Source organism: Mastigoproctus giganteus, chromosome 2, assembly GCF_048544385.1.
Source record: "Mastigoproctus giganteus isolate SK-2022 chromosome 2, ASM4854438v1, whole genome shotgun sequence".
Classification (NCBI taxonomy): domain Eukaryota; kingdom Metazoa; phylum Arthropoda; class Arachnida; order Uropygi; family Thelyphonidae; genus Mastigoproctus; species Mastigoproctus giganteus.
Genome location: NC_143576.1, coordinates 108,962,916 through 108,977,441, shown reverse-complemented (window position 1 = coordinate 108,977,441; position 14,526 = coordinate 108,962,916). Strand labels below are relative to the sequence as shown.

Sequence of the window (14,526 nt, the reverse complement as noted above, 5' to 3'; positions counted from 1 at the left end):
ATGACTAATACTAACTAAGAGGCTATACTTGCAAGACCATTTAACAGCTTGTTGCTGATGTGAAAGTAACCTTTTGAAATAGATGAACTTTAATGACATCATAGATAACTTTATTTCAGAAACACTGAATAATAAATTATTCTCAGTTTTATAAATTTATCTTTCAGTGCTTCTCTGAAATAAAGATTATCTCAATAACAGGGAAAAAAAAATTTTTTTTCCTGTTATTTCAATTTTTTTCCCCTAGCAAAAAATATTTTAACGAAAAGAAACTTCCCCATAAAGTACTTTTAATTTTAAACAATGTCCATCCCATCCAGACAAAAGTGGACTAGTTTGGTGACATGAAACTTTGTTTTTGCCACCTAATGTGACATCCCTTCTTTAACCTCTAGATCAACATGTTTTGGAGACTGAAATGCAACTATAGGTGATGTCTCTTAAAACATCTGCTTCAAAATCTTGAAACAGGGTCCAGTGTTGTTGAGAATCTTAAAAAAATAAACATCAAGGATGTTATTTACTAGTTGGCAGAAGCATGGGACGATGTTAAAACATCTCTTATTAAATCCTGTAAAAATATTTTATGCTCCCAAAACGAAGCCAACGAGAACGAGGTGCAAATGAAGATGAAAGAGGTGAGGAAACCCTTCTAGAACTAGCCAATAACTGTCCTGTTTCGGACACTCATACTACAGACTATATTAAAGAGTGGATGAATTATGATGAACAGCTGGAAATGATTGATGACATGATGAGTCGTTGACGAACAAAAAGATGAAAATGAAGATGAAGAGTGCACAGAAACTACAAAAAAATTACACACATGGAAGGTCTAAATGCTATTGAGTCAGTTTTACATTATATTGTATAGCAGGAGGATACCACACCTGCCAATGTTTTGTTACTTAGATGCCTACAAAATATAGCAGCTTAAAAGCGAGGAGCTTCTATGAAGCAGAAACCCATTAAGGAATTTTTAATATGATATTAAGGTGTTGTGCTAATGACTGTAAGTGTACATTTTTCTTGTCTATGGCTTGTAATTTTTATATATGTACTCTTTTTTTTTTTTTTTTTTTTTTTTTAAATTTTTGTAATAAAACAATTGTAAATAAAATTAAAAGTGTTTTATTATACATATAATTTAAAAGTCATTATGTTCAGTAAGTATGCCTGACCTGAAAATAGTGTATATCATTACGTTAATATATTCAAATCCAGTTAATTTAATAATAATTTACCAAACCTTCCATGTTATCTGAGTTTTTGATTATCCGAGGTTCCCTCAGTCAGAGTCCTGTTTATCTGAGGTTACCTTGGATAATCGGGACTGTACCGTATTTATTAATTTTACAGATGTATGTTTATAATTAATCATCCTGGAATCCAGTTTTTAGTTCCAAAAATCTTTTAACCTTTTTTTTTTTTTTTAACAGTGTCATAAACTTAAAATGTATATTCAAAAAATTAAAATTTATATTTAAGAATACATTTCTTTTAAAAAAAGTAAATATAAATGTGAAGACAGTTATTTATATGTTTCATTTTATCTCAGATTCTTGTAAATATTTATCTATTTGCCAATAAAAATATTGGCAAATAGATAAATGGATTGGCCATGTATAAATGAAAAATTTATATTATATAAACATTACTGGCAGATCATATTCCTGGTATTATAAAGATTACTTTGAAACTGTCGTTTGAGAATATAAAGTGTCATTAAAATTGGGTTTTGACAGGGAATTGAGGTTACTAACTTCCAACAAATTTACAACATCTTTGAAAAAATCATTCTTCCAACAAATTTTCAAAAAATATTGCTTGATGTACTTTGTTTTTATTGGTGGTATCTAGGTAGTTATGCTGCCTTCTTTGTTATACATCTGGCATATATTGAAGCATATTATTTATATGTCCTGTTTATTCATCATTTGTTTATTAAGCACACAGTGTGCTGAATATAATTATAATATTTATTTTTATAGGAGTTTCGCATTGAAATTCAGAATGAGGGAAGCATACCAGAAGAAAGTAAATATGATCTTAATTCAGACCACTCTCATTTTATTATTGTTAAAGATAGCACAGTGAATAAAACTGGGATTAATTATTTCCTTCTTCGTCTAGAACAGTATCTGTCTTCTTCAGTAGAACAAACCAAAATGTCAGCTTCTTCCACAGGTATTCATGCCAAAATTTTTAAAAATCTTTATGTATACCAGTGTGAAAAACTTTTATTTAGATTGTGCTTTAAATTTAGATATAAATTTTAATTAGATATTGACTGTGCCAATTATTTTTTGATTTTTGGTCTAAAGGTAAATTCTTTAAAGATTGAATATGTTCTGTCCAGCTTGTCCAATGGACTACAGGTTCGAATATCAGTCAATAATTAACTGATTTAGAGTTCCACAGTGGATAAATTTTTAGACATCATTCTCAATTAAAAAAATATAAATAGGATTTAAGGATCATTATCTATCACTGTGACATTGCATAAATAAGAGTCTTCTGCAACTTGAAAGTAGATTTATGTAAAGTGATGGAGCCTTACATTTTTAGGAGATACTTTTGAGTCTCATGTTCAACTGATTACTATGTATGCATATCAAATTTGTCTGTTTTCTTAGGTGTTTCTGATGCTAATACTGTATTATTAGTGGGATGGATTTAGAATCATTCTGTGTATCCAAAAAATGTATGATAATTATTCCTCCTCTCACTTCTGAGATTACATACATATAAGAATTGGATCTGTATAGATCTTGGAACTTTGTTGCTGTCAAGTATCTATTGAATGATATTTCTTGAGTGGTTGACCATTTACCAGTTTGAAACTTGATTAGTTTATAGTTGAAACAGAATTAAGAAGAGTGATGCCATCTATTATTAAAGTTGCCTTGAGGATCATTACCAACCATGACATTGATCTTGACTTATGGTATTTAAATCAAATATTGCAGAGAATCAAAATACTGCAGAGAAATAAAGCAATTTCCGGACTAACAACCATTAGATTGTAGTACAGTGGAATTACTATTATAGAAATTACTAAAGGAATAGCAGGATTTTGACTGAAGTGTTTTTTTTTTTTTCTCCCCTCCTTCCCTTCTTATGTTTATTAACTGGAAACTAAATATGAAAGGGAATGATTGTTTATGTTGTATTAGTATTTAGTTGTATGGTAGACTTTTGTTGCACCAGCCGAAAAAAAATATTAATAATAAAAATAAAATACAACTACTTATATGTTCTGTAGTATTTTGTCTAAGCTTCACAAGCAAGTGTGGATTTGGATAAACACCTGCTTGGACCACATTTTATGCATGTTACAGGAATTTCATGGAAAATGAATTACTGTTGTATTTAGAGGATGCTCTTGCAACATGTGGACAGAAGTGGATACATGATGGAACACTGGAACACTTCCACATTTCAGCAGAGAGGTTATGGAGTTCTTGAATGAGTACTATCAAGGAAGATGGGTAGGTAGAGATGGATCAGCAGAATTTCCAGGTTGGTCACTGATTTTAACCCATTGATTTCTTCCTCCAGAGTTTTTTTAAGCCTCTGGTATACCTCCGTGATAGGTCAGAAATGCACCCATTGGTGAAGACCATAAATGAAGCCACTGTTGGCATCAGAAATGAACTGACCATGCAGTAGAGACCTTCAGTGATACACCTGGCAACATCCATGCAGTCATGAAATAATCATTTTGAAAACTGTATTTAGTTTTATACATACTCGTAAGTTGATGATGGTGAAGTGAAGTGAAGGTTAAGTGAAACTTTAGTGTGCTTATTATTATTATTGTTGTTGCTCTTATATTATTTCTCCCTGATTGGGGGACATTCCACTCCATGACGGGTACTGCTACCAAGTACACAGGGTGGTTGTTATGTCTGGTGTTACTGTTGGTCGAGGAACTCTCTGCCTACAGGTGTTCAGGATTGTGACTTTCTGGAGTTCCTTGTAGGTGTTCTCTGGGAGACCTATTGCTGCTAGGTTGCTATGTAGGATCTTTGGCACCATACCTGTGGTTGGTATGATGATCAGGATGGTCGTTACTTCTTGCATATGCCACATCTTCTTAACTTCATGTCTCAGGTTCGTGTACTTTCTAATTTTTCCTTGTGGTTTTTCTGGACATTGCTAGTGTTGGGAACCACTATGTCAATTAGGTAGGTAGCCTCTTCCATCTTGTCTTCAAGGGTTATGTTCAGTCTGTTGTGCGGGATGGTCTTATTCATTATTCATCTTATTCATTATTATCATTATTATAGTATGGTACACTTTCTTTGGTCAACAGGTATTTCCTTGCTAGCTTCTGATGTATTATCCTGGCTACGTGGTTGTCTATGAGCGTACACAGTCTGGGTGATCACCTTACATCCCCCTGTGATGTGCTGGATCGTTGACATGTGTCATCTGACATTCTGGGCTCCTTTGCAATGTATTTTCTATACTTTCTGGTGTCGATTACCTGGTCTTGGATGGCCAGCATGAATCCTTCAGTCTTGGGGAAGAGCGTGCCACTTGTGAAACATAAGAAAAGCAATGTTATTGATGTGATCTTGATGGAGGTCATTGTAGTGTCTGCCATGGAGTGTTTTCTTTGTCCATCTTTCTAACTTTGTTTCTTGTGCCGTCTGAGCGGGAGGGGCTCCTCGCTTAGGTTGAGTGGGGTATGTCATTTATGGCCTGATGGAGTGGTGTTGCATTGTTCTGAAGTAATCCTTCAGGTTGACTATCACTGTTTTGTGTTGCTCAATCAGGCCCCTTCCTCCCTCTTTCTGAGCTATTGTTAGTCTCTCCACTGCTGACTTCGGGTGATGTTAGTGGCTCTTGGTTATCATTGTCCTTGTCTTTCGCATAATATCCTCTAGCTCGGTGTTAGTCCAATCTATGACCCCAAAGGAGTATATTAGTAATGGAGCTGCATAGGCGTTTATGGCTTTAACTGTGTTCCCTCCATTCAATTGTGCTTTCAGCAGGCTTCTGAGTCTCTCTTGATATTTTTCGGTAAAGCACTTCTTGATTTCCTTGTGCTCTAACTGCTGAGCCTACATCATCCCTAGGTATTTGTAGGTCTCCTTCTGTCATAGTTTTGATTCCTTTACCAGTCAGCAGCTGGTATTTTTGGCCGACTAATTTTCTGGTGCACTGCATGGGTCTTTCATTTGTCTAGACAAAATTCCATCTTGATATCCTCACTGAATTCTTCGGTGATCCGAGTAGTTGCTGGAGTTGCTTCTCAGTTGCCGCATAGAGCTTGATGTCATCCATGTACATCAAGTGGGTGTACAGGTTCTTTCTTCCTTCTTTGAGGTTATATCCATACTTGCTGCCGTTAAGCATGGTGGATAGCGGGTTGAGTGATAGACAGAACCGCAGTTGGCTCAGAGCATCTCCCTGAAAGATTCCTTTTCTGATGGGGATTGGTCTGGTTGTGATGTTTTCAGCCTTAATGGCGGTACTCCATTTTTCCATTGTTGCTCCTAGGAAGGTTGTCACTATCGGATTGACCTTGTAGATCTTCAGGGTCTCTATTAGCCAGCTGTGAGGTACAGAGTCGAAGGCCTTGCAGTAATCGATGTAGGCTGTGTATAAGTTGCGATGCTTCTTGTAGGCTTGCTCCATAACTGCAGCATCTATGGTCAATTGCTCCTTACATCATTTGCTCTTCTGCTTGCATCCTTTCTGCTGTTCGGCTATTATGTTCTGACTCTCTAAGTGGTCTGATATCTTCTTGGTTGTGCAGCTGGTCAGGATCTTGTTCATCTTTGGGAGGCAGGTGATTGGCCTGTATTTCACCAGGTTTCTTGTATCTTGGTTTTTAGGCTTCAGTTACGTGACTCCTTCGGTGAGAAACTTCAGGATTGTCTGTGGGTGCCTTATCATTCAAACGAACTGTTCTGCTAGGTGCTTGTGTGTGCAAGCACCTAGCAGAGCAGTGCAGAGCAGTAGTTGCGGATGTTATGAATCCTGGGGTTCAGTTGTGGGTGTTCCTAATTGACTGTTTTACTTCTTCTCGAATCTCCCACTCTCTCATCTCTTGTACATCCTTGGTTTTCTTCCATGGTTTTCTTCTTCTTCTTCTTCTTCTTGTATTCTTTTCTCCCTGACTGGGGATTCCACCTTATGATACATATTACTCCTAAGTACAGAGGGTGGTTGTTGTTACGTCTGGTGTTACTGTTGGTCGAGAAGCTCTCTGACTATCCTACAGGTGTTCAGGATTTCAACTTTCTGGAGTTCCTCGTAGGTGTTCACTGTGAGACCTATTGCTGCTAGGCTTCAGTTACGTGACTCCTTCGGTGAGAAACTTCGGGATTGTCTGTGGGTGCCTTATCATTCAAGCGAACTGCTCTGTTAGGCTGTTATGTAGGGTCTTTGGCAGCATATTGGTGGTTGACACGATGATCGGGATGGTCGTTACTTGTTGCATATGTCACATCTCTTTGATCTCCTGTCTTAGGTTCGTGTACTTCCTGATTTTTTCCCCATGGGTTTTCTCGAGGTTACCAGTGTTGGGTACTGCTACGTCAATCAGATAAGTAGCCTTTTCCTTCTTGTTCACAAGGGTTATGTCCTGTCTGTTGTGCAGGATTGTCTTATCCATTATTATGGCACAATCCTAGTATAGCTTGTGGGTTGGGGTCTCTTGTACTGCCTAGGGTTCGTACTTATAGTATGGTATACTTTCTTTCATCAACTGATATTTCCTTGCTAGCTTCTGATGTATTATCCTGGCTACCTGGTTGTATCTATGAGTCTGGGTAGAATCACCTTACATCTCGCGGTGATGTGTTGGATTGTTTCTGAGGCCAGGTGGCATCATCAACATGTGTCATTGGACACTCCGGGACTTCTTGGCAACGTATTTTGTATAGTTCCTGGTATTGATTACCTGGTCTTGGATGGCAAGCATGAATCCTTCAGTCTTGGGGAAGAGCATCCTGCTCATGAGCTATGCATTGGGAGCAGTTTTATCTGTGTGATCTTGATGGAGGTCATTGTAATGTCTGCTATGGAGTGTCTTCTTTGCCCATCTTTCTAGCTTTGTTTGTGCCTTCTGGATGGGAGGGGACTCCTCGCTTAGGTTGAGTGGGGTATACCCATTATTATTATTTTTATTATTATTATTAACTTACATGTTCACTTTTGTAAATGTTCGTGGTGATAATAATAGTAGTTAATTGAACATTGATTTTGTATTCATTGCTATATTACACTAGTGTTTAGTAACAGTAATTGACCTGTGGTTTAAGGTGTTTTGTTCCACATTGCCTCTAGAAAATGCTCCTGAAGTTTAGCCAATATGTTTGAGAGCACCCTTTGCGTGTATGTAAAAATTCCTTTATTGCCAGGGTTTTTTAATATTATAGAGGGTGATTCGTAAGTATGTTACCGCTCATGGGAGTATTTTTGTTTCAGATTGTTGATTGAGTAGGAAACAAATGACTGATAGACTTATGTTAAAGGAACATCAAAAAATTATGTATCCAATATAGCCTAGTGGTCAGGACCAAGAGTGCAGTAGCACATGATATTTCAGTGGACTGGGATTCAAGCCCGTGACTGCTAAATACGATTAACATTTGTATTGATTGCTTTATTGTAAACTCCAGTGACCTGGTGGTCATGCCGGATTATAAACAAGAACAACATTTGTAGCTTACTTTGCTGCCTAAAGCCAGCTTACTTTTCAGAGAATGAATGAAAAGTGTGTGCCCTGGTATTGTAAATTTTTATATATTACCTGGTCTTGGCGCATTATAGCCTTAGTTGCTAATGCGCCAATAAAATCCAACTCAAATCAAAAAAATCAAAATCCTGGTATTGTTCCATGCAGTGGTTGACTGAACACAGCTATCACTGATTAAAATTCTTACAAAGTTCAAGATACATGTTAATGTTGCCTTCTAAATCATTGCAGAAACAGGTTTGTTATACAGGTTTGTATGTAATATGGCCTCAAGCACAATTCAGGAATTGTGCTTGTGGCCATATTACATACAAATTCTTCATTCACTATAAGAAGTTGCTAAAGTGTTTTGCGTAAGGTACTGTAAAATCTTCCTTGAAATGCAGAACATTGATGCTAACATTGTCCATAACATTGCCTTTCAGATGAGGCAACATTCTATGTTTTTGGAAAGTGAGCTTGGGAGGTGAACTGGCACAGTAGTGTCATTTGGGGATCAGAAAACTCTTGTTATGTACGTGACTATGAGAGAACCTCATCCAAGGTGAATGTTTGGTTGTTGTTTTTGTTATTTGGTTTTTAGGAGCATCAGCAACTAAGGCCATGTTGCTCCGGGAATATGCGGAGCTTGTGATCTAGAGGAAGCAGAAAGGTCATTCCCTGACCTTTCTGCCACCACCAAATACGGAGGAAGCAGAAAGGTCATTCCCTGACCTTTCTGCTTCCTCCGTATTTGGTGGTGACGGGCTCGAACCCTGGTCTAATCAAGAAGTGTGTGCTACACACTGCTGCTCCTTCCCACCTGGCTACGGAGGTGCCGAATGTTTGGTGTAGTGTTACTAGCGAGAGAGTGATTGGACCGTATTTATTCTAGGAAAAAACAGTTAATGCTGATAATTACCTCAACATGTTGTAAGAATATGCCTCCGATGAACACTACCTCTCGTTATCTTAGTGCATGGATACTTTCAACTGGATGGCACTCACTCCCCCACATTTTGCCCACACTTTGTTTGCCTGTCCAGACACCACTTTTGGAAGTTGCTAGATTGGCTCTGCTTCATCTCTGAACTGGCTCTCATGGTCCCCTTACTTTACTCCATGTGATTTTTGCTGGGATCTGGTCAAGCATGGGTATATGCAACAACATTTTTGGAATTGTCCTTTAAATCACTGACATCACGAATTGTGATGCCAGTAATTTAAAGGACAGATTTTGTCCTTCTGTTATCAAAATAATTCCCAAAGAAATGCGCACAGCTGCATTAAATGCTACAGTTTCCAGCAGTTTGAAAGATGCATTGATGCTATTAGTTTGCATATTGAGTATCAACACTTTTTCTTATTTTCCTTTTTTTTTTTTTTTAATTTTTCTGTGCAGTAATGCACAAATAAGTATAAATAAAAAAAATTACAGTTTATAATGTTTTATATTTATGTTTTTCACCATTACAGTGGTAACATACTTATGAATCATCTGTAGTCTTGCAATAGTCTTTTTTTTTCTGAGTTCTAATGAACAGTGCTCAGAAAAAGTATTCGTCTGTATTCATTAATGAAAACTATGGTGGCATTAATGAAGTTATCCATTTGCTGGGTCATATTAAGACCAAGATAAAAAAAGAGGCTGCAGTCACTAGTTCACGTGAGGAATCCTCCAGTTTAAACTCTCTCAGAAGGAAAGAGCATCCAGTGATCCAGAGACAATGATGGACAAACCAGTCAGTAAGCTTGATATTCAAAGATAATAAAGTGCTCAAACCTACGTTGGTTTAATTATGTTTATTTCCAAGTTGGAAATATGTATATAATTAAATCGGACATTTCATGATATTTTCTTACCACTCTTCTTCAGTGACTGCAAAGACAGTAACTAAGAATTATTATTATAAAATTCTTAAAAATTCTAGTAAAATTAAATTTCTAAAATTTTTTAGTAAATCAAATTCAGATCTAATTCAAGGAATTTTTATTTTAAAGTTAATTTTATATACGTTAACAATAAGTAAGCACTTAACCAGCTGTTTTTGCAATGTTGCTGTCATAAAAGTCCACTTAGGTCACAAGAACTAGTTGAAATGTTTATGGGTGAAACATATATATGTACTGTTGTTTACTTAATCTCATTGCCAAGTGGTTTGGTGGACAAGAATGTAGTTCATTAACTTCCCTATTATTTCTATAGTCTTGATATCAGGGTTTACTTGTGTGGGTAATATTACTATAGATATTGGTTTGGTGAAGATTAGGGAAGTTATTACACATTTCTGGCCACACTATAAGAAGTTGCTAAAGTGTTTTTGTGTAAGGTGCTGTGAAATCTTCCTTGAAATGCAGAACATTGCTGCTAACATTGTCCATAACATTGCCTTTCAGATGAGGCAATATGGTATTTGAAAAATAAAATAAATTAGATTATTTTAAATTAAAATAGAATATGATAAAAATTTTAATTAATAAACTGAATTATCTAGTTGGGAAACTTTAATATTAGTCAAGATCTTCTGTTTCTAGGTCATAGTGCACTCGTTAGTTGTGGGGGGATTGTTTAGTAGGGTTGGTTGCAGTTCAGAAGTTTAAACATATTTTTAATTTGGGTTAGGATGCTATTCTTAAAGATGTGGCTGTTTTCAATCTGAATTCCTTTGGTGCAGTTAATGTTATCTGCGGCTCCTTTTAGAAAGGCTTCTTTGTAGAGTTTACAGTTATGGTATCTGGTTACGGTAACACCATTACAGATGTTTTGGAAAATGCCCATTTGTGCAGTCCTCTTTCCATGTATGGAAAGCTGGATCCGAAGTTGTTACTCTGCCTTTTTTGGTGTCGTTGTGTTCTTTTATTCTGACTGTGAGTTTTCTTTTGCTTTGCCCTGTGTAAGTTGTGGGGAAATATCTACATTGCAGCTGATATATAGGATTTTTAGTAGTGAGGGTCTTGGAGAGGGGGAGGTCAAGATGGGAGGTTAGTGTCTTTTAGTTAATGTGGATTTTTGTGTACCTGGAAAAAAATATTGTTTTCTTGCAATTTTAGCTATTTCTTCGTTGATATAAGGTGTATGGGGGATGATGATGAATTGTTTATCTTTGTCAGGATTATCATTTAGTGTATTGTTAGAGAATTTTTTTGTTGTGCATTTTATCTTTTTTGATATGAGTTTGTGTGGATATCTAGTGGATATGCACATTTTTTGAAAATGTGTGTTATCTGTAGGAATTCACCCCTTAAAGCTTGGTCCTTTCAGAAGCCCTTCAGGATACCTATTTTTATGTTTAAGGGATGGTTGTATAAGAATCAGTAGATAGATCCTGTGTCTGTAGGTTTTCTATAAATTTGTGTTATTGGTTCTGCTTAGTAGTAGGTTTAAATATGGTAGTTTTTTATTTTCTTCTAATTAGATTTTGAACAAGATGTGTGGATGTATGCTATTGATATGAAAATAAAAGTTGAGTTCCTCAATGTTGTGTGGCCAAATGGTAAGGACATCATCTACCTATCTAATACAAACTTCAGGCTTTAAGGCAGCTTTTTCCATGGCCTTGTTTTCAAAGGAGTTCATAAAAATCTCTGCTAGTAGTAGAGTGAGTGGTTGCTCATTATTAGACTTTTTGTTTTTGTTTATATAGGCTATTTTTGAAGCTGAAGTAACCTTCTCTTGTCAACAGACTTATTAAGATGAGAATTTCTGAAATAACTAGGGACTGGTGGCAAAAAGTGGTGTGTCTCTGATTGTGTAGTATTTGATGGAAGATAATTTTAGTCTCTTCTAATGGGACATTAGTGAACGTATTACAGTGTCAAAAGAAACTAGATCTTTGTTATTGATGTTACTGTTTCCTAGCCACTTGAATAAATGTTGTGAGTTTTTTTTTTTTTATCATTCTAGGATTTGTAGGCAAGGCTGGTGTGATGGTTTTTACAAGCCATTGTGCTACATTTTGAATTGGATGGTTTCTACCATTAGCAATGCGTCTGATGGAAAAATTAGCTTTGTGTGCTTTGATGTTAGCAAAACAATGTTGGGTGCTCCGAATTTGATGGTAGAATTTATTTGTGGTGATGTCATAATAATTTTGTTCTGTGTGATTAGAAGCTTGTCTTTTTAGCTACAGAATTGATAGGATCTGTGTTGATGGTTTTATAGATGTTGTCTGCTAATAGGGATAGAATTTTATTGTTATAATATTCAATGTTTATGAATACTGCTGCATTTCCTTTATCATCTTTGCTAAGTGTGTGTTTCTGTCTTGCTTAAGTTGTTTTAGTACTTTCCTGTGGGTTGATGAAGATTGTTATATTTTTTGTTAAGTTTGTTCATATTTATACTTGTGCAGAGCATTTATGATTTCTAACTTGATTATGTTCCTGGTGTTTATGTTTTGGAAGCTAGTATTAAGTTGCTTTTTTTTTTTTTTTTTTTTTTGATTTGGTAGTTGTTGGCGCATCGGCTTCTGTGGCCATATTGCACCTCCCAAGGTTTTTGCAGTACTTTGATCCAAGCCCGAGGCGGGAATCGAACCCGCGACCTTTGGGTTGCCAGGCAGGTACTTTACCCACTCGGCTAGCCCGGTCGGCTAGTATTAAGTTGCACTAGAAAATTGAGGTATGGAATTTGTTTGGGTGTTGGAGTGAAGTTTAAGCCTAAACTTGATGTCTTCTGTTCTGTGGTGGAAAGGGGTCTGGAACTTACATTAACTGCATTGGGGAATCCCATATTATTTGAGGAAGTGGGTTGTATGACTAACTACTGGTGTATTAACAGAAGATCTTACCCGAGAATTGGTTTGGCACTTTGTTAGGTCTTCAATTTGTGGAATGATGTATGGGCCCATCCAGGAGTGGAGGGTTATCTTAATCAGAAGGTCTTGTCTGGGCTGCTACTAGATTATCATTAGTAGAAGCATATGATGCACTGAGCCTGCTCAAACCATTAAAGGCCTTATACACCTCAATCAGATTGCAGCTTGCAGAAATTAAGTATTTCTTCGTAAGCACACCCCGTTGTTCCTCTCAGCCATCTTGTTTGCCCTTCTCTGTGCTCGTTCAAGCAACTCTACATCCTTTCTAAAATGAGGCCTCTAGACCTGTACGAAGTACTCAAAGTGTGGCCTGACCATTGCTTTATACAAAGTGATTATTGTTGGTGACTCTATTGTCAGGGAGACGGGGAATATACTATGCAAGAAGAATAGGTGGAACAGGACCAGGGTATGTCTGCCTGGAACAAAAGTTGATGATGTTGTACAGCAGATATCTTTTAATGGCACAAAAGGTGATATTGTTGTATATGGTGGAAATAATAACATTAAGAGTAAGAGATCTGCAGATTTACTCAACAAGTACAGGTCAGTGAATGGCAAAAAAAGTGCGAGTTAGGGTTGAATGTTAAAGCGTTTCAATTTTGCTTAGATACTACAGGAGGGAGTGTATGATGAGAGCCTTATCAATCAATTCAGCCCTGAAGAAATTGTGCAAGGCTCATGGGGTAGCATTTTTTTCCAGCTTGTTGACAGGAGAGACTGCTTCTACAGGGATGGGGTACACTTAAGTAGAAAGGGTGCAAGAATATTTTCTGATGCTATCGAGGCAGCATTAGGTGGGTCGGAAAACTGCTAGCTGGGGGGGGATCCACGGACTAAAAGATTAACAGTGGCCGCAGGCAGAGGCAAAAGTGATTCTTGCACTACTTCTGTTAGAATGAGCAGAAAGCAAGGTGCTGGAGATTTCCAGGACTGCTGGGAGTCACAGTGGAACAAATAAATCCATGGGCTGTGTTAAGGTAACTAAAGAGTACGAACAGGTGCATGTATACTTGCATGTACAACAATGCTAGGAGTATAGATAATAAATTTGATGAGTTTGAATTCTGGTGAAGAGATCAAAGACAGATATTATTGGGATATCAGAGATGTGGTTTCACACAGTTATGAGCCATGCAGAATTGGAATTTGGGAAGTACGGTGTGTACAGAAAGGATAGACATCCTTTCTGTACACAGGATAGACAGGACAGGAATGGAGGAGGGGTTATGCTGTTAGTTACGAAACACATAAAATCTAAGGAAGTGCATCCAGTTGACATTGGTGGACAATGCAATGTTCATTCAGTTTGGTGTGACGTAAGCACTGGGAAAGGAAAAATGAGAGTAGGTGTGTGTTATAGGCTTAATGAATCTGATGAGTGTAATAAGCAGTTTTGCAGAGAAATAGAGTGGACCAGTACATCAAAATGTGTCTTGTAATGGGGGATTTTAACTTTCCAGATATTGACTGGAACTTGTGGGTTAGTCATTTGTACACTAGCAAGACTTATTGTATGACTGTTTTCAAAAAGAAGCAACCAGAAGGAGTAATACACTTGATCTGATAATCAGCAGTGATTATTCATGCATTAAGAATTTGCAGATAAAGGAACCACTGGTGACAGTGATCACAATGTACTGATGGGGAATTTACTTAAAAATGTAAGTACCATTAAGGGAAGGGCTTTTGCTTTCTTAAAGGTGACTACAGGGATCTCAGACAGCTTTTAAATTCTATGCAGTGGGATCAACTGATTATGTTACCAATGTTGAATTCTAAATTGGAAGTCTTCAGGGACTTAATCTTGGAAGCTAATAAGCTTTTCATACTAACTAAGAAATACTTCAAGGTTTAGGCCTAAATGGATGTCAGATGAATTAATGAGGCTTGTGCCAGAGTATAAAAATATTTGGGATGCATATACATTATCAGGCGACACAGAAGCTTATGGCAGATATAAAATAGTCTGTAATCGAGTCACAAAGGAGGTAATACAGGCAAAGGCAGATT

General features: G+C 36.9%; 1 protein-coding gene across 1 annotated transcript in view; it reads left to right on the top strand.

The window, feature by feature from the left end:
• LOC150089487 (transient receptor potential cation channel subfamily M member-like 2) overlaps positions 1 to 14,526 on the top strand; it is a 933,932-nt gene that overhangs the window by 117,392 nt on the left and 802,014 nt on the right. The window contains exon 5 of the mRNA XM_090390003.1: positions 1,992 to 2,187. Within this exon, the coding sequence (XP_090246129.1) occupies positions 1,992 to 2,187 (196 nt within the window). The remainder of the gene's footprint in view (positions 1 to 1,991; positions 2,188 to 14,526) is intronic.